This window comes from Paraphaeosphaeria sporulosa (genome assembly GCF_001642045.1).
Source record: "Paraphaeosphaeria sporulosa strain AP3s5-JAC2a unplaced genomic scaffold CC84scaffold_8, whole genome shotgun sequence".
Classification (NCBI taxonomy): Eukaryota; Fungi; Ascomycota; class Dothideomycetes; order Pleosporales; family Didymosphaeriaceae; genus Paraphaeosphaeria; species Paraphaeosphaeria sporulosa.
Window position 1 is genome coordinate 1,788,564 of NW_017253367.1, and position 21,100 is coordinate 1,809,663.

Here is a 21,100-nt window from a genome sequence, read left to right on the forward strand (position 1 = left end):
GGAGGAGGAGGAGGAGGAGGAGGAGGAGGAGGAGGAGGGATAGTCGCCGCCTGAGAGCATTGAAGCTCAAGCTCGCAATAGTCAGCGAACCAGACCCGAGCTTGTGGCAATCGACAGGCATGCTTCACGGCGGGAGTACATCGTCAGATCCAGAATCCATAAGGCGCATGCCCTCAACGTATCCGAGTAGGTCAGGCGTCCGAGGGTCGATTTGGACAGTACCTAAATAACGCCGGTAATCATCTGGGTACCGGACTCTCGTGCAAGAACAATAAGGAGCTATTCGCGCCTGCCATGCCCAACTACTCCTACTAGCACTTAAGTTCATTGGCCTCATTGTCATGTCTCTTTGTAGCAGGCATGTAGTACTCCCTCACGAAAGAATCTCAGCCCACTATCTCGGACACTCCTTCGACGCACCGCAGGTACTCTACAGAGCGAGGCGAGGTCAATGAAGATGACTGTTCACATCTCGAGAAGCTGGACCGTCCGGAGATGAGTTGTGTCAGGCCATGCCAACTCACCAATAGGTAAAGAGGCCTTTCTGCCCACGGAAGTTCATCAGCCGACGCATGCTTACCGTCCGCCTTTGAATTCGAAGGCAGGATACATCGTAGAAAGGATCCATGATGAGGGCCGTTGGCGTGCTGCTGTGAGGATTGAGTGATGCAAGCCGTGCAAAGCGCCAGGCCAGGCGCGGTATATATTATGCGATCCCTGTTCTTCATGCCACGAATTCCCTGATCATGCGCTGGCCATAGGTTGATGTTGGCGAAGTCGCGTTTGGTGTTCTGAAACCCCCAGTGGGTCCGTGCGTCACCCCGGGGATAGCGTGTTTATTTGCATGGCGTCACTTCCCAGCCTCCCCAACCACCGCGAAACGCGACCAGCCACATCGCCAGCAAAGAGAAGTTCTAGAGGCGCACCAGCTCCACCCTCTCCCCAATCCATCTCCCATCACTACAGACCATTGCACCTGACTATTTCTGCTAGTTGTCTTTCGCTGCACCATTTCGCCGCAGTCCATCAGCATCAAGCCGCTTGCGTTGCAACCACCGCACCGAGCAGCGGCCCACGATGGCGCCCTCACCGCTCTCCCCTCTCACAATCCTTTCCAACATGGATGGTTTCTCCCCCGTCGCCGTCCATGACATCCACCTGGCGAAACGCGCGGACCGCGGCATCAACCCAGCCGATGGCGCAAAGGACCCGCGAGCCTACAACAACCTATGGTTCCAGCTCCTGTTTGCTTTCATCGGCATCGGCATGACGATGACGGCACTGTGGTTCTTCTTCCGTGCCAAGAATGGCGGTTTCAAATGGCAGGAGAACGACTGGGAGGACTACAAGTCAACCGTGCTACGCCGCAAGGGCCCGGACGGAAGGACGCTCAGTAACGCGACCAAGAGCACCAAGCTCGGCGGAGGCAGTGTTGTTCACGGCGGCACCTATGGCGCCCCGACCACAGTAGGATACACCGACGAGACGGGGACGACTGTCAGCGAAATGCGTGAGGTCGAAGAGGGCAAGAGCCGCCGCCACTTCGGCATCCGCGGCGGCGATGCGGACAAGAAGAAGAAGAAGCGCCATGAGCACGACAACGACTACAAGGACCCCGACCTCCGTGACTACCGCGACGAGCGCCCGGCCAAGGTTGGCGGCCTCAACCGACAAGCTGACGGCATGTACACCGACTACTCTGCTACCGGCACCGAGCCCTCTGACCTAGGTTCCAACGTCTCCGGCCGCCCGCTCGTCAAGGACAAGGCGAAGAAATCCGAAAAGGACCAGAAGAAGGAAGACAAGGCCAAGAAGCAGCGCGCAATCGAACGCATGCGCAAGGCCAAACTCGCCGAAAAGGAAGCCGCTAAGACCGCTGCCGCCGAAGCAAAGGCCGCAAAGGAAGCCGAGAAGCAAGCCGCAAAGGAGAAGAAGGCCGAGCAGAAGAAGGCAAAGAAAGCCAAGTCGGAAGTCGCGCCCTCTGAGATTGGTGGCCCTGCTATGACGGAGTACACCGCCCTCGAAAGCGAATACACCTACGACGCCCCCAAGACGGAATACACTGCTCCCTCTGAAGCTCCCGCCCCGGCTCGTGGTTCCTCCCGCCGTGCTCCTCCGTCAGCTGCCTACTCCTTCGTCACCGGTGACGACCGCACCGAGTACACCGGTGCCTACACTGACATCTCGCACGATAACAACACAAAGTCGCGTGCCGCCCCAGCCCCCACCTCCGCCCCTTCGGAAGCCCAGGAGTCTTCTTACTACTCTGACTACCGCCCGAACGCTGAGCGCACCCGCGCCTCGCGCTCCCAGTCCCGTCCTCGCCAACACGAGTCCCGCTCCCGCCCCTCCTCCCAGTCCCCCCGCAAGCACCACCGCGCCTCCACCTCCCGCCCTGGTCCTTCAAACGCCTCGGACATCTTCACCGCCGCGAACGGCGACGTCCGCGGCACCATCGCATACCCGTGTCACATCCCTGGCCTCAGCACCGCGGGTAGTGTCGCGCCCAACGACAGCGTAAGCCAAATGGGTGCGCCGCGCGGCCCGAGGCGCGAAGAACGTGGTGGTAGGGATGTCATGGCGGGCTACCGACGTGGAGGCGTGAGGACCGTGAGGAGAGACTCGTTGAGCGACAGCGATTCTTAGACGAACAGCCTTTAGAGGTTGAGGCATGTATGGCGTTTGGGATTCTTTTCACGTGAGCGAACGAGTGAGTGACGACGATAGGATTGGTTGATTCTGGTTTAGCTTGTGCATATTGATTGTGCAGTGTAATGATACCATAGCGATGAGACGACGTGTTTGGAATACGGATGGACGGATGGACTGATTGGACTGGACTGTATGTAGGCACCCCCACAAACATTGCAATGGAACGAATCAATGATCAAGGTGTTTTCATATCCTCTGAAAGTACTCGTGTACCTAGTCATCGATGGCCCCGCTGGTACCAGGAGCTACACTGGGGCGCATCAATTGCGTCGAGGTGATCTCGGTGGCCAAGTGCGCGGTCGCTGCTCGAACAAGTCTCCCAGTATAATTAAGAAGGCCTGGTGCAATGCCTTCTAGTGCTCTTTAGCTCATCCTGGCACCCCAACAGCACACGCCTATCCAGTTTCTCTCAATCGCCCCGCCAACCATCCTACACCTTCCCCACGGTCACCGCCCCTTCCTCTCCTTCTCCCTCCGCCTCATGCTCCCTTTCTGACACGGCCTCCTCCACCCCCCTTCCCTTCGCCCTCCTGTCCCTCCAAAGCAGCACCTGGATCGCCGCCGTCCATACAATCAACAGCACCTGCAGCACCACACTCCAGGTATATCCCTTTCTCGCAGCCGGGAAATCCGTCGTCTTCCACACGAAATTCGGCGCCACAGCCTGCACTACGTACGCAAGATCATTCCCCGCGGCAACAAGCAGCGCACGCTTCTCCGTGTCGTTGGAGCAGATCTCGTTGATCCAGGAGAGGATGAGGGGTCCCGCGCCGTTACCCAGGGCGCTGAGCCAGTACAGCACCTTGCGGCCCTCGATGTCGGAGTACAGCGGCATGCGCCACATAGCAATGGAGAAAGCAAGGGTTAGGACGGCGCCGGCGTAGATGAAGGGCCAGCGGGCGCCGCGGCAGGGGCCGTCGGAGAGCCAGCCCCAGAGCAGCGCCATGGCGATAGAGAGGCCGTTGGTGACGAGTGGGAGGTTGTTGATTTGTGGGATGGAGAAATGCTTGCCGGGCACGGGGTTGGGCTTTTTATTGAAGGATTTGAGCCAGAATCCCATGGCTGGCTGTGGGATACCGTTGTTCCAGATGACGTACAGCAAGGGCAGAAAGTAAGTGTGCCAGCTGAGGAGGACGCGCTTTGCTTTTGCGCGGGTCCAGGGCTGTTTCCCGGCGCGGCCGATGGTTTTCATGCGATTGACTGAGAGCTCGTGCTCGGCGTCCGTAGTCCACCATGTCTTCTTGCCTCCTTGAGGTAGGTTGGGGAAGAAGAGGAAGCCGAGCAGGGCGAGGGGCAGTGTGATGATACCGTCCACGAGAAAAAGCCAGCGCCACCCGGAAAGTCCGTGGACGCCGTGGAGATTCGTATATGCGGCCGCTTGAAGAAAGCCAGAGAACATGTTGCCTACAGTTCCAGCCAGCCAAAAGATCATCGCGCGTTTGCCGAGCTCTTGTGGCGTGTACCACGATCCCAGGAGGTAGTGGATTCCAGGGTAGAAGCCAGATCTGAGGAGGAATTACTGAGCTTCATGTTCGTACAGTATGGAACAACTCACTTACTCGAAGAAACCAACCAAGAATCTTAATGCGTACAACTCTTTGTAAGACTTAACAGCCGCAGTACAAAATGTAGCGATGCCCCAGCCAACCTCGAGCTATCGTATCGATCAATATGTGGAGCAGATACAGCGAAATTAGAGTAGCTTACCGCAGGAATTACCCATCTTGGGCTCACTCTCGTTAGCAATAGGTTCGAAGGGATCTGCCCGATCACGTAGCCCACAGTCCAGATAGATGTGCTTGTAACGAGCTGATTCCCGTACATGCTCAGCTCCTCCCCCATACCACTAAGGAAAGCATTGTTGACATTGTTCTGATCCAAGTTCTTGAGAAAATAGCCAAGCTGATCAGGGCCGTTAGGATAAGGTGCGTGCGATGCGAATGAGTACTAACCGAAGCAAACGTCAAGACAAAGGCGTCGACCTTGAAAAGTAATCGGCGCTGGTCCTGCGGTAGATCCCAGGTGTCCCAAATGTACCCTTTCCAACTCCTGATAGGCTTCACAATAGCTTCTTGCGAGATGCTCGGGTTAGACGACTCGGTGTCCGCCGCATCGGAATAGACGTTGGTTTGAGGGTTGCCCATGGTGTCCACGGAACAACTCAGTCGAGCATGCAAGGCCTGGCAGGCGACCGATAGCCGGCATATATAATCTCTCAAATCGCATGATAGCAGCTGTCCTCATTGCGCCTCCGGCTTGCGACATGCTTGTCGAATGCAAAGGACCGAAAACGCCCGTCGGCTTGTCCGTAGTATTGCCGCTGCATCTTGTCATGCTGCTAACGTGAAGAATGCGCGTCTGAGTCGTCTGGGCTGTGGTTTGAGCCTGGAGTGGAAAGGTGTGGGAACTTCGTGCTGTTGCTGGTCAAGCACGCAATACATCCTGCAGATTCGGTACACCACCCCGCCGTTGAGGCCGAATAAACCTCACGCTCGTCCGTGCCATCTCCGTGCAGTTTGATTCTCACTGATAGAAGTTAAGCGCTGAGTGGCTACATGGAGTTGTCGGAGGTGTTCATAGAGTGTAGCGTAGGAGTGATGGTGGAGTGTGGCGGGCGGCGCTAAGTGAAGGACTGCCCTAATGGTAGGGACCGCACCTTCCCGCATAATAGTCTAAGGTAAGTACAACCTAGATGCTGAAAGTGAGAAAACTTAATCAGATCAGTAGAATCAGATTGGCTTTCTCTGTGGAAGATTCCTACTGCTTGCAGACGCATTGGACTGAGCTAGGTCCTACTCATAGAACGATACGAAAACGAAGCACGGTGCCATTGCAATATTGAAGCGTACCAAATGCTTATACATAAAAGCAAATCTCTGCCTACTTATCAGTCTCGAGAAGTCGTCGAGACCGTGAATAACGACCATGACGCAGACCGGCTTCCACTCGCACCACTTCCATTATCCCACCAGCTCTCCGCACTACTCTCACTTCCCTCCGGCTTTTTGCCGCTCCGCCCCTCAGCATCCCAAAGACTCGAGTGATACCTCCGACGATACTGAGCTTTCTCGATCCTGCCCCAGCTTCGGCGTTTGTATCTTCCTCTTCACTCTCGCTACTCTCGCCAGCAACCAATGGCGGGAAGCTGGTGAGGACGCTTCCTAGCCTATGCGACGACTTACAGGTCCTTTCTGTGCTCTTGAATGCTGTCAAGCATGCTCGACACACGGCAGTAGCTTGGCCCTTGGCGATACGGGGCCGCAGGGTGTGGCATGCTGGGCAGAGAAGGGTGAACGGGCTCAAGGGTGGGTTGAGCATCGCTTCTGGCGTAGGTGGGATGTTGGGAAGAAGATCGATTGCGATACTGGGTCGAGCTTTGGAAATTTGGAGTGGTGGCAATGAAAAATCTTCTAATCTGCGGCGCGGCGTCGAGGTGGGTGGGAGCGAGTGTCGTGAGGTTGAGGGCGGCGACGGCGGGCTTTCATAGATTTCACTGTCTGAGCGGGAGCGGCGCATGCTCGATATCCGTAGTTTGATGTTCAACTTCACCTGCTTGTTAATGCAGGGCTCGTCCGCTGCGGTTGAAACTCGATCGGATTGAACCTCCATAGCTCTCGTAGGCGAGAGGCCCGCGGTGAGTATTGAGAAGAGCAGCGGTGGAAATGCCGGATCTTGCTCCATGTAATGAGGCGACAAAGAGCGGTAGTGGAGTGTCTCCAATGCGGTGTGCGGTTGTCGGGAAACTGAGCGCCATCTCGGTGGCCGGCGCGGTGCTGAAGGCAGTGAGGAGGGTGGTGAAGAGTGGCCACGGTGATGGGGATGCTGTTGTGAAGGTGAGCGGTGAATTCGAAGCACGTCAGCGGGAGAAGGCTGCGCAGTCGGCGATAGTAGGCTCAACTTTCGAGCAGCGCCTGTTAAGGTTTGACGTTTGCAAATGAAAGTTACCTTTCTATGTGTGCGCAGCATATGACTCAGAGTTTGTTTTGGGCTGTGACATCGTTGGTGGTATAGTGTGTACTGCCTCGTCAAAGGTTTGGATAGTTTGGATACATGGTGTTACTCCTGGGGAGCAATGCAGTACCCACACCTTCAATCGAGTATTGTAGCCCTCTCTTACTGATAGCTTGATAGTCTCTGCCCGGCCCAGTCCACAGGGGAGGGGGGTCACATGGCCCCTGAATCTGCATAGCGAGGAGACTGAAGATTGCTTTATCAGGCCATCAAGATCATAGCACGCGATGCAACCATGAACTCCATGCTCCCAGTCAATTGCGTAACATGGTTGCTTTTGTGGGCAGTCCTTCCCATGTCGCGCGCGCCATGTTGCAAATACCTTGCTTAGAGCTGTGGAAATCTCCGCTTGTCTACAAGAGTCTGATGGCATCGACCAGGTACACGGTACCGTGTCCTCGAATTTTCGCGTCCGGTGTTTACTAGTCGTTGTGGTCGTGAAAATGCCGGCTTTGGCAGCTGATTGACATGAGACACGGCGAAGCGGAAAGACAGCGCGATGTTTGATAGAGTATAATTGGCGGTGATGCTCGGCGCGCAATGCCGCGGACACTCAGAACGGTTGCCTCATCGAAGTGTCATGGCAGACGCTCTTTACTGATCGATATCAATCACTCTACGAAGACGGGCTGTCGTGAAGACGCATGTGTCGGGGCGCTTATCGGTGAGTAGGAGAAACAGTAGGGCCGATATCAGGATTTGGGTACAACGACTAGCTGCAATTTCAGGTTTCTGCAGGAGATGGATGGTGGCGACGAACGGGCGGTAGCGCATATCAGAACAACTCCAAGGCTGAAAGGGGGCCAATTGAACAGAGGTGCAGCTGGAGAGGTGTCAACAATGCGATGGCGAAGGAGGCGGTCATGCAGGCGACGCGGGGACTGGCCTGCGATGTTTGTGGAGTGCCATGGTCTGCAACCAGTCGCAAGAGACACAGCAGGACGCGCGAGACAGGACTGCGGCGTGCTGTCTCTGGGCTTGGGGCGACACCAGGCTTACGCGTGCAGCCAGCGTGTCCTTGGGAACAGCAGCGTGGGTGCGGGCAGCATTTATCTATCGTCAGGCTCCGCGAGTCGTGCTAGCCCTGCGGACACGGCGTGACATGGGAGATGCCAGAATCGAGATTGCAGCGCGCAAATTCCCCATCATCGAGATTCGACATCCTTCGAACGCAGGCGTGTGCTGACTTTCTCTTGCCCTTTTTACTGACCTGACCCTGATACACTCACTACCCGTTTTCTTGTTGTTCTTTCGTCGACCCTCTTGGCTGCAGCTGCGATCCGCCTACCACGTGAAGCTGAGCTGCCCGCGCACGCCACACACAGGACCTTGCCCTCGCGCGTCCGCGACCACGGCATCGAGCGCGCGCCAGCCTGGCAGACGTCGGCTGCTCGCCGCCATGAGCAGCATCAGGTCGCGCATCAGCCATGCGCGGGCCAAACTTCTGCGCCGGCAGAGCCACGTATCGTCGTCGGCATCGCAGTGCTCGTCCAACGGCAGCGAACGGGTCCGCACCGCGCACAGCGTGCGCAAGAGCATGTCGCTGTCCAAGCTGCCCGCCATCTCTGCGTCCGACGTGCCGGCAGAAGGGGACGACACGCGCATGGTGCAGTCGGAGCTGGTGGTGCGGTCGACGGGCGGCGGCAGCGGCAGCAGCGTGAGCACCAGTAGTAGGCCCGAAACGCTGGAGAGCTCCATGTCGAGGGATCGGCATCCGCACGAGGCACCGAGCCGCAACGACAACGTCAAGCTGAGAGAGACTGCGACGGCCTCGCTCCCCAACGACAGCGACGTGCCCACCGCCTGTCCCGCCGTCACGCTCGAGGAGCCCACGCCCGTGCATCCGCCCGCACAGCCGCCTCCGGTGCTCCCCGCCCTCGCTGCAGGCGGCGCAGGCTCTGCTGGCTCAGAAGACGGCCCATCCGAGCTCCCCTCGCTTCCATCCAGCTCGCGACCCGCGCCCACCCGCCGCCAGTCCCTCGTGGCGCCCTCGAATGCACGCGCTATCACGACACTGCTCGCATCAGACGCCGCTGCGAATCCTGTGGCGACGGTCCCACCCACTGCCACCGATTACTTCGCAGGCGCTTCCCACTTCAACGCCAGCATGCTGCACCGCAAGATCTGGGTCAAGCGCCAGAATGCCTCGGCGACGCTGGTGCAGATCCGTGAAGATGACCTCGTCGACGACGTGCGCGAGATGATCCTCAAGAAGTACGGCAACTCGCTGGGCCGGAGCTTCGACGCGCCAGACCTCACGCTGCGCATACTGCCGCGCGACATCAACGCTAAGGGCAAGGAGCGCATCCTGGGCCCAGAGGAGGAGATGTGCAGGACGCTCGACGCATACTTCCCGGGCGGCCAGACAGTACACGAGGCTCTCATCATCGACATTCCCATCAGAGCACGCACCCCCAAGCCCTCGCCGCGGGTGCCGCAGTACTACGCACACCATGACGATTCGCAGAATCACGTTCAGACCGAGTACTTCCCACTCATGCCCATAGCCCATCCCTCTCCCGCACTGCAGACCGCCGCCTCTCATGAGACACGAGCCTCCCTCGACCATGCGCCGCATTCGATCTCCATCCTCCAGAGGGGCACGCTGCCCCCGCTGCCATCGCCTGGAGGCCCGAGGAGGCCCATAGCTAGCCGTCCTAAGAACCACCGCCATAATACCGCCTCGCCTGGTTCGCTGACTGGCGGCGTGCCGCAATCCGCTACGAGCAGCCGGCCCCCTCGAATCCGAAACGATTCCTCCGCATCCGATAAGCACTCCGCCTCTGGAAACCCGCCCATACCCACCCCTCCGGCACTGGCGGATCCAAATATGCGACAGAACTCTACGCCTCCGACTCCCCGCGTATCGTCTCCAAAGCCACAAAAGCGCCCAAAGAAGCAGAGACCGATCGACACGCCGAGCTTGCCTCCGGGCTTGTTGGACAACTCCGTACCTCCAATCAACGTATTAATCGTGGAAGATAACATCATTAACTTGCGAGTCTTGGGTGCTTTCATGCAGCGTCTGAAGGTGCGGTGGCAGCGAGCAATGAACGGCAAGGAAGCCATTGAAAAGTGGAGGGTTGGCGGATTCCACTTGGTGCTCATGGACATTCAATTGCCCATTATGGACGGTCTGGAGGCGACCAGGGAGATCAGGCGGCTCGAGCGGGTCAATAGTATTGGTGTCTTTAGCAGCGGCAGCAGCGAAGCACCCAACACCAGGCTTGGAGACAAAGGGATAGACCGAGATCTTAAGGACGATGACAAACTGGGTGAAAAGAACTTATTCAAGAGCCCTGTCATTATTGTGGCGCTCACGGCCAGCTCTCTGCAGAGCGATAGACACGAAGCGTTGGCAGCCGGTTGCAACGACTTCTTGACTAAGGTGAGAATTATTCGATCTGGGGATTGGTTTATTCACTGACCATTTCTCAGCCTGTCAACTTCGTCTGGCTTGAACGTAAAGTCAAAGAATGGGGTTGTATGCAAGCTCTCATCGACTTTGACGGTTGGCGTCGTTGGAAAGATTTTACCAACGCCTCCGACACCACGAACAGCACTTCAAATCTATCCACAAGCTACTCCAGCGTTGCTCCGCGCAGAGGCAAAGCAGCAGCCAGTCCGACATCGAGCGCTCCCAATGGAGCCGGACCATCAAGTGCTAACGGTACGGCTACTAAGTCGAAAGACGACGTGGACAAGAAGTCGAAACGAAGGAGTATGGGTGTTATACCACCTGCACTTCCTGAGGTTGACAGCGCAGCTTCGACGCCGGATGTTGACAGTGGAGATAACTAGTCCCCTTGCGCCTTTCCCCATTATCTATCTATGTTCCCATCACCATCTGTCACCAAAAGTTTCCTTGGGCTGTAAATTGGCATCCATCCGCATGCATTTACCGGTTGCATTGTTCGGGGTTTCCTTATATTAGCCAAATACCTATGGTGTTTGCATTTCCTTGCTAGCGTTACTGTCCTTTAGCGATCTTCATATATATATATCTGGGATGGAACGGGCAAGGCAGCCCCAGTTGGGATGGGGAGCGAGCCTTCTTGTTTTTCAGGGGGTAGGCGTCTCTATCTGTTCTTGTCTGCGATGGGTAAGACTTGAGACGTCGGTATACCCGCCGGAGTAATCTTAATCATTTCGCACGCCATCTGCAATTCTTGTTCGTGACCACATGCTCTTGCCAGGTGTACACTGTTGAAGACGATGACGTGGGTTGCGAATCCATCGCGGTTGCCCCGTCAACGAACCAGACTAAGCCCCTTCCAGCGCCCCGCTAAACCCGCACAAACGATGAACCTCACTTCACCGTCTCGTCAACCGGTACGCCATCGCTCGCTCAAATATAACATGCCGGCCAAACAAGTTTATGGAAAACGCCCGGTGGCTAAGCCTTCGACGAGCTATGCTAAGTTCATTAGCCCAAGCAAAGACGCCGCCGCAATGAAGAAAGGAGAAGAAGAGGCTCCAAAGAGAAGAGCCGGAAATGTGGCGAAGAACGAAAGTGTCAATCGGGAAGCCAACGAAGAGGTGGATGTTGGTGACTTGGCGGGGGATCTGGAGGGGCTGAGGATCGAGGATGGCGGTGCGCTGGCTGAAATGGACCCTGAGCAGCTGATCCGAAGGGCGAAGAGTATCGGGAAGACTGCTGCCGGCGCAAAGCAAAAGACGGCTAGAAAGCCCTCGGTGCAAAAGAAATCGAACACTATTAATACCAGTAAATCAACGCAGTCGAAAGAGGATGATGAATCTATCGCTCTCGCAAATCAATGCCAAGCCTTGGACATCAGCAAGCAGGATGAAGTTTGTACCAGGACACCCCAAGAGCGAAGGCAAAGCCCGAGGAAACCCACAAAAACCCGTGCCAAGCCAAGCTCAAGCATTGAGTATGCCCCGGAACAAGAGCAAGTCGCAAAGCTTAAGCAACAACCGAAGCGACAAACTGCACCAGAAACGCCGAAACATGGCCAGAAGCTCAAAGCGGTGATTATACCAGCACCAAGATTAATGCCCAAGCGTCTCACTCCAAATCCTACCTCGACAACGACCCCCGAAGACCCGTACACATCGTACGTGGCACCGCTACTGTCGCTGCAGAGTTATGGGAGATCTCTCATGACATTCAAGGAATGGTCAACCTCGCTTGAGCCGCATTTCACAGTTAGCAAAATCGCCGAAGCGTCTTTCTCAGAAGTTTATCGTCTTTCAGCTATGAATACCGCATGCAGGTCGATGAAGGAATCTGTTCTGAAGCTTGTACCTTTGAAAAGTGCCCCAAATGCACCCTTGCGAAGCCTATCACGCCCAGTCCGGAATACAGATGTTCAAGCCCAGATGGACAAAGAAGCAAGAGAAGAGGAGGATTCGTGGAAGTCGCAAGTTGAGGATGTGTACTCGGAGGTTAAGCTCCTCCAGAACCTCAACTACATACCCGGTTTCACCAATTTCCGCGAGCTTACAGTGCTTCAGGGCCGGCCATCAAGAGGGTTCATCGACGCGTGGAAATTTTGGAACAAGGGAAGACCACGGGGTAAGAAGAGTCAGTTTCCGGACCCGAGCAAGAAGGCCAGCTATGATGACACTCAACTTTGGGCCGTCATTGAGATGCAGGACGCTGGTTCGGATGTCGAAAAGGTCATGGATAAGGGCGGACTAAGCACCGTCTGGGAGATTTGGGATGTTTTCTGGGGCGTGTGTCTGAGCGTAGCGAAAGCTGAGGAGGCATGTCGCTTCGAGCATCGCGATCTGCATCTGGAGAACATCTGCATACGATCATCACGGACCGATTCCGAACAAGATCTTCTGAACCCTATCATCAAAGATCCGTTAGGTCGAAAACTTGGCTTCACAGGGCTAGAAACGACAGTCATCGACTACACTCTTTCACGAGCGGACGTCTCCTCATCCGTTTCCCGGCGCTCATCCTCAATGACGGACGCTTCTTCCTTCTCGCTTTCATCCCCTTGCATAGCATCGACACCTCTGGAGGTCGCCTTCCTCGACCTCAACAAAGACATGAGCCTATTTGAAGGCGATGCTTCCGAGGAATACCAATATGAAATCTACCGCTACATGCGCGGCGCCGTCTTCTACAACAACCCTCTTCAGTTCGAGGACCCTCGAGAAAACGAAGACGACCAAATCCGTCGTTCGCCCCGAAAGACAGCACAACACATCCGCTTCAATGATCCGGAGCCATCATCATCGCAAGTACCTCCCTCCGACACATACTGCGACCCGCCATCCGACCTCTGGCGCTCCTTCCACCCCAAGACGAATCTCGTCTGGGCGCATTTCATCCTCTACAAGCTCCTCGAGCATCTAGAAAGCAATGAGCCCTCAAATCTTTCGAGCACGCAGATCATGCGCAATGTAGAGGCCAGCAACGAGGATAAGAGCAAGATAGCGCGTAAAGCGATGAAACTGTACAAGGTGCTGGAGCGGGTTGCAGAGCTGCTAGAGCCGAGTGCGCTGGCGAAGAAAGATAGCCTGGGGAGCATGAAGGAGCTTGCTGTGCTGGCGATGGAGGAGCGGTGGCTGAAGGTAGGAGATGTTGCTGGTGCATAAGTGCACGATTGGGAGCATTGCAAGATCATCGGGTGCATTGGGTGGTGTTCTGGGTCGTATGGTTCGGGCGCATTCTGGGCAGTGCTGGTCAGCCATTTTTGTGTGACGCATTGTGTCTCGCTTTCGTGCCCTTGAAGTTGGGTCAGAAGTAAGTTGCGTATCGCTGTAGAATATATTGGTGTGAAGAGCATGAAGACGACATTATCTACTCCGCACGGTAGCGTCGAGCAGACGCTGTACCGCTGAATGTGTTGTACTCGTCCCCGCTGCTGGTGTCCCTCTCCCCAGTGGCTACCTACACACCCAATTCCTCCGGGAACGCGCATAAACAATGATTGCCAGTACGATGTCGGAAATCACTCGCGGCGCCGTCCGCTCTCCTGTCATCAAGATACGCCAGCACGTGGGCGCGCTAGGACCGATCAAGCAGGTCCTTCTCGCATCTCTGCCGTTCACTGCGTAGAACGGGTACAGGCCTAAGCTTTCCAAGTAGCCGCGCCGAGGAGCGCGATATGCTTGCGCGAGCTTATCGCCGCGAAAGGAAAGCCCATGCACATCAGTCGTTCCTGGCGCACTTTCGCCCCAGCACCCCGGGCGTGGGTCGCTGGTATAAGAACCCGGGCTGCTGGGCGTAGCTTTCCCGTCTACATGTGAAGCCCGCGCGTCCCATCGCATAGCCACCGACAGCCTTCAATATGTTTGCTAGGATTGCGACTGTGGCAGCGCTCGCGGCCACGGCGCTGGCCTGCGACTCCTGCTACGGCGAACCCGCGCACGACGTCGTCCTCACGCGGCACGTACGCCGCATGCAGCCCGAAGCCCAGAACGCGATTTCTGGTCCGAGGGGCCCGCTGGAATGGGGGCAGGTTAATTTCTTGCATACGACGGACACGCATGGGTGGCTTGAAGGTAAGTCCGGGGGAGATTTGACGCGGAAGGGGAGAGGGGATTGACGATGTACCTTTTGTCACAATACACGAGGACTAACGATGTCATTGTAGGACACCTCAAGGAGCAGAATTACGGCGCAGATTGGGGCGACTACGTGAGCTTCACCAAGGGAATGAAAAAGAAGGCTCGGGAATTGGGTGTAGATCTGCTGCTAGTGGATACGGGTGTATGTTGTCCTACCATACGTGCCGTGTTATGCTCTCCCAGATGCTGATATCTACAGGACCTGCACGATGGAGCTGGTTTGTCCGATGCCACTGTTCCCAATGGCAAAATCTCGAACGTCATTTTCGAGAATGTTGATTACGATGTACGTAACGTACGAGACCCACGGCATGTGCACTTCAGTTGATCCGACGAATAGCTCCTTACCATTGGAAACCACGAGCTCTACGTCACGGAAATCGCCTACGAGACGTTCGCCAACTTCTCAAAAGTCTACGGCGACAGGTATCTCACGAGCAACGTGCAGATCATTAACCCTGCGACTGGCGAGTTCGAGTACATTGGACACAAGTACCGGTACTTTACGACTGAGCAGGGGCTAAGGATCATGGCTTTTGGCGTTCTGTTCGATTTCAAGGGTAATTCGAATGTGTCCAAGGTTATCCAGGTGAGTAGTTCTGAGGGCCAGGATTGAGTTGCAGATTGCTAAAGTGGATGTACAGGCTGCCGAGCTTGTCCAGCAGCAATGGTTTCTTGATGCTGTGAATTATAAAAAACCTGTTGATTTGTTCGTTATTACAGGTAGGGTTGTATCTCACGTTGTGAGTGCCTCGCTAACTTGATCACAGGCCACAACCCCGTCAGGAGGAACGACACCAGCAGCACCATTGGGAAGGTGGTCGATGCTATTCGCAAGGTGCACCCGGATACTCCTATCCAAGCGTTTGGTGGACACTCGCACATTCGAGACTTTGCAGTCTATGACACCAAGGCAACCGGACTGGAATCTGGTCGCTACTGTGAGACGTTAGGATGGCTTGCGCTGTCTGGTATCGAGTCGGACAACTGCAAATCCAAGGCTCCTCGTGGCGTTCCCAACCCTACACGCAAGCCCGTTCCTCCTCCAAGCAGCACTACGAGTCCCGGTTCCAGCGTTCCGAGCTCAACTAGCTCTTCCGATCTCCTCGTAGCCCGACGATACCTTGACTGGAACCGTCTGACGTTCGCTTACCATGCTAAAGGTAGTCAAAAGCATGCCACCTTTGACACTGCAAAGGGCAAGAAAATCACATCCGAGATCACCTCGGACCGCGAGAAGCTCAACCTCACGAGCCTCTACGGCTGCGCGCCCCAATCCTACTGCCAAACCTGCCAACCTTTCCTCGCCGAAGGCAACCTCTTCGCGCTCCTCCAAACTGCCCTCTCCACCGTCGTCGTCAACGAGACCCGCAAAGACACTCCCCGCCTCATCATCATCAACACCGGCTCCGTGCGATTCGACCTCGCCAAAGGCCCCTTCACCTACGACGACTCCTTCATCGTGTCCCCCTTCAAAGACGCCTTCCAATTCCTCCCCGACGTACCGTACACCCAGGCCTCAAAGGTCCTTGGCATCCTCAACGCGGGGCCCTACCAGAAGAAGCGCGACCTCTCCACCAGTGACTTCAACTTTGGCCCTGTGCTGGCTGACCGCGATATCTGCGTCGACCCCCCGCTCACGCAAGCTTCCGGCATGGCTAAGCGCTCCACTGCCCGTGTAATCCGCAGACAGGCCGCCGAACCCTCGCCGGGCTACACCACGACCGACGACTTCGGGTCCGACGGCGACGACACGGTACACGCACGCATCCCGCACTACGCGCAGCCCAACGATCTGCAGGCCAACTCGTCCTTCCCTACTGACGGCTCGCTCCCGGAGAAGGTCGATCTCGTGTTCCTGGATTTCATCGCGTCGAATATCGTGGATGCGTTGAACGAGCCGGATGTCGGGGGTACCTATAGCGTCGCGGATGTGAGTTACTACATGGACAAGAGCTTCACGACAAACAGTTATTTGCCGGCGTATGCAAAGGTGGCGTGGCAGGCGAACGTGCCGGATTGTCCGGTGGGGGCGGGAATTGGGAGTTCGTAGGTGATGTGGGGTGACGAGTGACGAGTAATGAGGAAAAGGAAAATTACCGTTGCAGTTTTAGAAGAATACAAGTAGACGATTGCATCAGTCATTGAGGGCTCGGCAGCCAGGTACGATGGTGCCACGCTCTGACGTTCGCTTCTGACGTCCGCTTCTGACGTCTTCTGACGTCCACGCTCTCCCCTCACAGCGATTTGTACTCTACAGCAAACAATTCGAATGAGGCAGACCGCAGGCGGCCCTGATATTCGCCTTTGTCAGCTGCATACTCGTATAGCCATGCGCACGGTAAGCGGGTGGGTGGAACTCCACCTGGACCTCCACCTCTACCTTGCAGATCCCCTAACCCAACGCTGCTATCAGGAGGAGTTCCGTTGCAATGATTAGTTATGTACAGCACGCAATGAGCTCTGACACATCACCCAGTGAGTGTGCAGGCGAGGGGAGCAGCTCTACCCCTGCACCAGCGCTCCGCCGTACATGCACATTTAAACTGGAAAGCCTCGCCATGTATCTTGCGACTCACACCAAGTCGAACACTTGCACAACCACGTCCTTGTGCATTCCAGGATACCAAAATGCCATCGCGTGCGTACCCAAAGACGTACCGAGCCCTCCGCCGCTCCGCACCGCCGTTCCCCCTCCATCTGGAATTCACAACCGAGTCCCTCCCCGAGACTTTGGGCGACAAAGACGTCGTCGTACGCATCCGCGCCGCGTCCTTGAACTATCGCGATGTCGCTATGCTGCGCGAAGGAGGGTACGCCTACGCCCCTTCCCCACCCAATCCCAACCCCAACCTTAACCTTGACCCTACCCGCTTTCAGCCATTTCCTGTGAATGCTGATGGTGAGAAAAATAGCTATCCGATCCCCGTCAACGAGCGCGAAATCGAAGGCTCATGCTGCGCGGCCGAGGTCGTCGCGCTCGGCTCCTCTGTCACGAAGTTTAGCATCGGGGAGCGTGTTGCGCCGACGGTGAATCTGAATTTCCTTTCCGGTGAGGAGAGAGACGCGGATGTGTGTGCGTTGGGCGGGGATACTGCTGGTGTGCTGAGGGAATGGGCGGTCTTCGACGAACAGCATCTGGTCAAGCTGCCCGGACATGTTTCGTGGGAGGAGGTGAGTTCTCTTCCTATCTGTCAATATCTCAGCGTAGTGAGATGGGGTCAGGCGGTATCCTGGATTGGACTGGCTTGGATTGGAACGCACAGATGGACGAGGAGTGTGGAATCGGGGAAGCTGATCCGTGTAACAGGCAGCCACCATCACCGGCGTCGGCATCACCGCCTGGGTCTCGCTGAACGGCCTCGAGCACGTGCCCGAGGGTGCAACCGCGCTTCTCCAGGGCACCGGGGGTGTGAGTATCATGTCGCTGCTTGTGTGTCTAGCCGCCGGTATTAGACCCATCATCACGTCCTCCTCGGACGCCAAACTCGCGCGCCTGGCCAAGCTCAGTCCGGAGATAAAAACGATCAACTACAAAACCACGCCGGACGTCGCAGCCGAGGTGCTGCTTCTCACAGCCGGCAAAGGCGTCGATTACGTCCTCAACAACGCCGGTCTATCCTCCATACCATCCGACCTACGCATGCTACGGCGCTACGGTGGCAGGATCGCATTGATTGGGTTCCTGGAGGGTTTCGAGGCCGGGTGGGATGCCTCCCTCTTGATGGGCCTCATCGAGAAAGCCGCTTCTATCAAGTAAGAATCTCCCTATCCCCTTCCCACTCTTCCTGTTCTTCCGTTGTACGCAGTGCGGTGGCTGATTAGATGTTCGTGGTAGGGGCATTCTTGCAGGCTCGCGCGCAGATCTGGAGGCCGTTAGCAGGTTCCTCGAGGAGAAGAAGGTGGATTTGGGACCGTTAGTGGATAGGGTGTTTGCGTTTGGGGAGTCGGAGAAGGCGTTTGCCTATTTGGAGGGTGGGAGCCATGTTGGGAAGGTTGTAATTAGGATGTGAGGAGGTACCCAGTCCAGGTCAGAGTAGCAGAGGGGACAGAAGCATGCTGTTAGTGTAGACTAGACTGGATGTGAGAAAATGTGTGAGATAAGGATATCGAACTGCATGGCTGTCACTACCTCTCGCTTTTGTTCCCGTCTACTTCTCCTCCTCCGCAAACTCCACCAATGCCGTCCCTGCCTTGCACAGATCCCCCGCGCCATGCACAACTCGCGCGATAACCCCGTCATGCGGCGCTCTGATCACAGTCTCCATCTTCATGCTCTCGATCACGACGAGCGGCTGGTCCCGCTTCACAGTCTCGCCCTCCTTCACGTCCACCCGCAGCACCTTGCACGGCATCGGCGCCAGCACGCTGTTGGTGAGATCCTTCACGCCGAGTGCTTTGCTCGCCCACTTCGGCAGCGCGAGCTGCAGGCGGTATTGCTTGCCCTGCTGGAAGAGCGTGAGGCGGTCGCCGTCGCGGATGAAAGTCGTTGACAGGCGCGTGTGCGGGAAGAATGTGGTAAGAATGTTGGTGGAGGGGGCGAAGGTGGAGACGACGTTGCTGTAGGAGTGGGAACCGACGGTGATGTCGAACTTCGTGGGGGCAGTCTGGACGAGCGTTATTGGTGTGGAGGTGGAGTCGCCTTTTCCGTTGGCGGGCGTCTCGACGAGGTCGACCTGCCGCCGCTGGAAGTGGTTGCCGTATCCGATGGATGTGACGGAAGGACCGGCGAAGAGATCTGCATGAGCCCGTGATATCTCCTGGAGAGCGAGGCCGAGCGCGGCTTGTGCGTAGACTTCTGGTGCGGGGGGCTCCGGGGTGAAGAGCTCGTCCTGGTGTTTCTGGATGTAGCCTGTTTCTACGTCGCCAGCGACGAAGTCTGGGCTGACACACATCTTCTTAAGGAACTCAATGTTCGTGATGGGACCTGCGACTTCGTACTCCTCTAGTGCGGCGCGCAGCTTCGCAATCGCGGCTTCTCTTGTGGGGCCCTGCACGATGAGCTTTGCAATCATAGGATCGTAGTGCGAGGAGACTTCATCGCCAGCGACGAAGCCTGCATCTATCCGGACGGTAGGTGTTGGCTTTGGTGTCTTGAGGTGAAGCAACAAGCCTGAGTCTGGAATGAAGTTCATGTCGGGGTTCTCTGCGTATATCCGTGCTTCGATGGCTGCCCCTCGTTCTTTTATCCTCTGCTCGACTTCTTGCTGTGTCAGCGGCAACTTGCCACCCTCTGCAACAATAAGCTGCCACCGCACGAGGTCCTCTCCTGTAACCATCTCGGTGACGGGATGCTCGACTTGCAGTCTCGTGTTCATCTCCATGAAGAAAAACTCGCCAGTGTCGTTGTCGAAAATGAACTCGACAGTGCCAGCTCCTTCGTACTTGACTGCCAAAGCAGCAGCTCTTGCTTTCTCCCAGATATCTTGTCGGATGTCTTCCTTCAGATGTGGTGCAGGCGACTCTTCCAGGATCTTCTGGTGTCTCCTCTGGATACTGCAATCACGCTCGCCGAGCGCGACGCAGTTGCCGTGTTTATCCGCAAAGACCTGGACTTCAATGTGCCTAGGCGTCGTGATGTACTTTTCCACCAGCATGACCTCGTCGCCAAAAGAGTTTCTGGCCTCGGACTTTGCTGAATCAAGCTGGGCAAAGAAGTCTTCGGGCTTGTTTACGATCCTCATGCCCTTGCCACCTCCACCCTTTACGGCTTTGAGCAGCACAGGGTATCCGATGTTGGCGGCCTCCTTCTTGAGGTATTCTGGGTCTTGATTTGATCCGTGGTAGCCAGGTATGCATGGCACGCCCGCGGCTATCATGATGTTTTTCGACTCACTGCATGGCGGGTAAGCTACGTCTCATGCCAACTTTGAGATTACACACCTCTTGCTTCCCATGGCTTCAATGGCCTGCCACGGCGGGCCAATGAATGTGATTCCTGCCTCTGTGCATTTCCGCGCAAACGTTGGATTCTCACTCAGCTGCAACGCGTCAGTGCCCGGATAGTTGAGACAGCCTCTTGGTCCATACAAAGCCGTAGCCTGGGTGTATGCCCTGGCAGCCTTGCTCTTGTGCGATTTGGATGATGCGATCGCCGTCGAGGTAGGCCGAGGCGTCCCCCAAGTTGACAGCATAGGGCGAGCTCAGGGCATGCTGGGATTTGGCATCCGGGTCGGTATAGAGGGTCGTGGTCTTGATGCCATATTCCGAGGCGGTCCGTCCGACTCGTCTTCAGCTTTTGTCAGATTCTGCAGGGAGGAAATATCACGACGAAGAATCTCACAGGGCAATTTCTCCACGGTTGGCTATGAGCACCGATGTAAGCGGCTTGATGGAGACGGCATTGGTGGAGCTGTGGCGGACCGCGTTGGCGGCCAGGAGCTGGCGAGAGAGGCGAGTGGACTTTCTAACAGCGCGCATGGTCACATAGAATCGTAGAGCAGTGGCAGAGGAGTAAATTCAGACTACATGGAAGTTTGCCTGCCCGCTGGAGTGTGCGGAGTACAAAGGGAAGGTGCCTCGGCTTACCCAAAGCCGCATCCAACCGCGACCACGACCGCTTGGCATACGTAGCGTCGAGTTGATGGCCGCCGGGCTGCGGAGAGGGCAAACGCGGGGAAACGCGTCGCGGCGCCCAAAATACTCAGCTCCAGCGGTCATTGAGCTCGCTGCTGCCCGCACGGAGTTGCTGTGCGCCGACGCCGTTGCGCAACATCTTTGGCGCCCAGCACGCACAGCACAGGCAGCCAGTGCTTACGTTCCGCGCAAGCCCTTGCAGCCTCGCACCCGCCGCCGCCCGTCCTGCCGTTGCGCTCGCATTCATCCA

General features: G+C 56.4%; 9 protein-coding genes across 9 annotated transcripts; 5 read left to right on the plus strand and 4 right to left on the minus strand.

The window, feature by feature from the left end:
• Window positions 1-253: 253 nt before the first annotated feature.
• CC84DRAFT_962669 (uncharacterized protein) lies at window positions 254-871 on the minus strand. Its single transcript, XM_018187975.1, has one exon. The coding sequence runs from the start codon at window positions 726-728 to the stop codon at window positions 387-389; it is 342 nt and encodes a 113-aa protein (XP_018033570.1). The 5' UTR covers window positions 729-871; the 3' UTR covers window positions 254-386.
• Window positions 872-884: 13 nt separating this feature from the next.
• CC84DRAFT_1166942 (uncharacterized protein) lies at window positions 885-2,884 on the plus strand. Its single transcript, XM_018179086.1, has one exon. It carries the CDS (start codon window positions 1,078-1,080, stop codon window positions 2,644-2,646), a length of 1,569 nt encoding a protein of 522 aa, XP_018033571.1. The 5' UTR covers window positions 885-1,077; the 3' UTR covers window positions 2,647-2,884.
• Window positions 2,885-3,142: 258 nt separating this feature from the next.
• Window positions 3,143-4,856, minus strand: CC84DRAFT_1189156 (MFS general substrate transporter; the record flags this gene model as incomplete). Its single annotated transcript, XM_018181033.1, has 5 exons — window positions 3,143-4,217; window positions 4,272-4,366; window positions 4,420-4,614; window positions 4,665-4,769; window positions 4,836-4,856. The coding sequence occupies 5 exons, from the start codon at window positions 4,854-4,856 to the stop codon at window positions 3,143-3,145; spliced, it is 1,491 nt and encodes a 496-aa protein (XP_018033572.1).
• A 368-nt stretch (window positions 4,857-5,224) lies between these two features.
• CC84DRAFT_962698 (uncharacterized protein) lies at window positions 5,225-6,834 on the minus strand. Its single transcript, XM_018187976.1, has one exon. The coding sequence runs from the start codon at window positions 6,676-6,678 to the stop codon at window positions 5,593-5,595; it is 1,086 nt and encodes a 361-aa protein (XP_018033573.1). The 5' UTR covers window positions 6,679-6,834; the 3' UTR covers window positions 5,225-5,592.
• Window positions 6,835-7,871: 1,037 nt separating this feature from the next.
• Window positions 7,872-10,881, plus strand: CC84DRAFT_1151632 (uncharacterized protein). The gene is made up of 2 exons (XM_018176757.1): window positions 7,872-10,111; window positions 10,162-10,881. Exons 1-2 carry the CDS (start codon window positions 8,123-8,125, stop codon window positions 10,522-10,524), a joined length of 2,352 nt encoding a protein of 783 aa, XP_018033574.1. The 5' UTR covers window positions 7,872-8,122; the 3' UTR covers window positions 10,525-10,881.
• Window positions 10,882-11,030: 149 nt separating this feature from the next.
• CC84DRAFT_1166947 (uncharacterized protein) lies at window positions 11,031-13,457 on the plus strand. Its single transcript, XM_018179087.1, has one exon. It carries the CDS (start codon window positions 11,083-11,085, stop codon window positions 13,297-13,299), a length of 2,217 nt encoding a protein of 738 aa, XP_018033575.1. The 5' UTR covers window positions 11,031-11,082; the 3' UTR covers window positions 13,300-13,457.
• A 648-nt stretch (window positions 13,458-14,105) lies between these two features.
• CC84DRAFT_1151638 (uncharacterized protein) lies at window positions 14,106-16,378 on the plus strand (the record flags this gene model as incomplete). Its single annotated transcript, XM_018176758.1, has 6 exons — window positions 14,106-14,208; window positions 14,301-14,416; window positions 14,474-14,560; window positions 14,615-14,863; window positions 14,919-14,997; window positions 15,045-16,378. The coding sequence occupies 6 exons, from the start codon at window positions 14,106-14,108 to the stop codon at window positions 16,325-16,327; spliced, it is 1,917 nt and encodes a 638-aa protein (XP_018033576.1). The 3' UTR covers window positions 16,328-16,378.
• A 615-nt stretch (window positions 16,379-16,993) lies between these two features.
• On the plus strand, window positions 16,994-18,406 carry CC84DRAFT_1166949 (NAD(P)-binding protein). The gene is made up of 4 exons (XM_018179088.1): window positions 16,994-17,087; window positions 17,190-17,448; window positions 17,585-18,030; window positions 18,113-18,406. The coding sequence occupies exons 1-4, from the start codon at window positions 17,071-17,073 to the stop codon at window positions 18,285-18,287; spliced, it is 897 nt and encodes a 298-aa protein (XP_018033577.1). The 5' UTR covers window positions 16,994-17,070; the 3' UTR covers window positions 18,288-18,406.
• CC84DRAFT_1166951 (uncharacterized protein) lies at window positions 18,367-20,935 on the minus strand. Its single transcript, XM_018179089.1, has 4 exons — window positions 20,558-20,935; window positions 20,305-20,503; window positions 20,158-20,255; window positions 18,367-20,109 (listed from the first exon to the last, which is right to left on the minus strand). Exons 1-4 carry the CDS (start codon window positions 20,692-20,694, stop codon window positions 18,426-18,428), a joined length of 2,118 nt encoding a protein of 705 aa, XP_018033578.1. The 5' UTR covers window positions 20,695-20,935; the 3' UTR covers window positions 18,367-18,425.
• Window positions 20,936-21,100: the final 165 nt, after the last annotated feature.

Excerpts from the sequence above, each read along its gene's own strand:
- CC84DRAFT_962669 (XM_018187975.1), bottom strand. The coding sequence starts at position 728 with ATGAAGAACAGGGATCGCATAATATATACCGCGCCTGGCCTGGCGCTT.
- CC84DRAFT_1166942 (XM_018179086.1), top strand. The coding sequence starts at position 1,078 with ATGGCGCCCTCACCGCTCTCCCCTCTCACAATCCTTTCCAACATGGAT.
- CC84DRAFT_962698 (XM_018187976.1), bottom strand. The coding sequence starts at position 6,678 with ATGCTGCGCACACATAGAAAGGTAACTTTCATTTGCAAACGTCAAACC.
- CC84DRAFT_1151632 (XM_018176757.1), top strand. The coding sequence starts at position 8,123 with ATGAGCAGCATCAGGTCGCGCATCAGCCATGCGCGGGCCAAACTTCTG. Across the intron at positions 10,112-10,161 it reads GCAACGACTTCTTGACTAAG|CCTGTCAACTTCGTCTGGCT; the intron begins GTGAGAATTATT and ends ACCATTTCTCAG.
- CC84DRAFT_1166947 (XM_018179087.1), top strand. The coding sequence starts at position 11,083 with ATGCCGGCCAAACAAGTTTATGGAAAACGCCCGGTGGCTAAGCCTTCG.
- CC84DRAFT_1166949 (XM_018179088.1), top strand. Across the intron at positions 17,449-17,584 it reads GACATGTTTCGTGGGAGGAG|GCAGCCACCATCACCGGCGT; the intron begins GTGAGTTCTCTT and ends TCCGTGTAACAG. Across the intron at positions 18,031-18,112 it reads GAGAAAGCCGCTTCTATCAA|GGGCATTCTTGCAGGCTCGC; the intron begins GTAAGAATCTCC and ends TGTTCGTGGTAG.
- CC84DRAFT_1166951 (XM_018179089.1), bottom strand. The coding sequence starts at position 20,694 with ATGCGCGCTGTTAGAAAGTCCACTCGCCTCTCTCGCCAGCTCCTGGCC. Across the intron at positions 20,256-20,304 it reads TACACCCAGGCTACGGCTTT|CTGAGTGAGAATCCAACGTT; the intron begins GTATGGACCAAG and ends GACGCGTTGCAG. Across the intron at positions 20,110-20,157 it reads GAAGCCATGGGAAGCAAGAG|TGAGTCGAAAAACATCATGA; the intron begins GTGTGTAATCTC and ends CCCGCCATGCAG.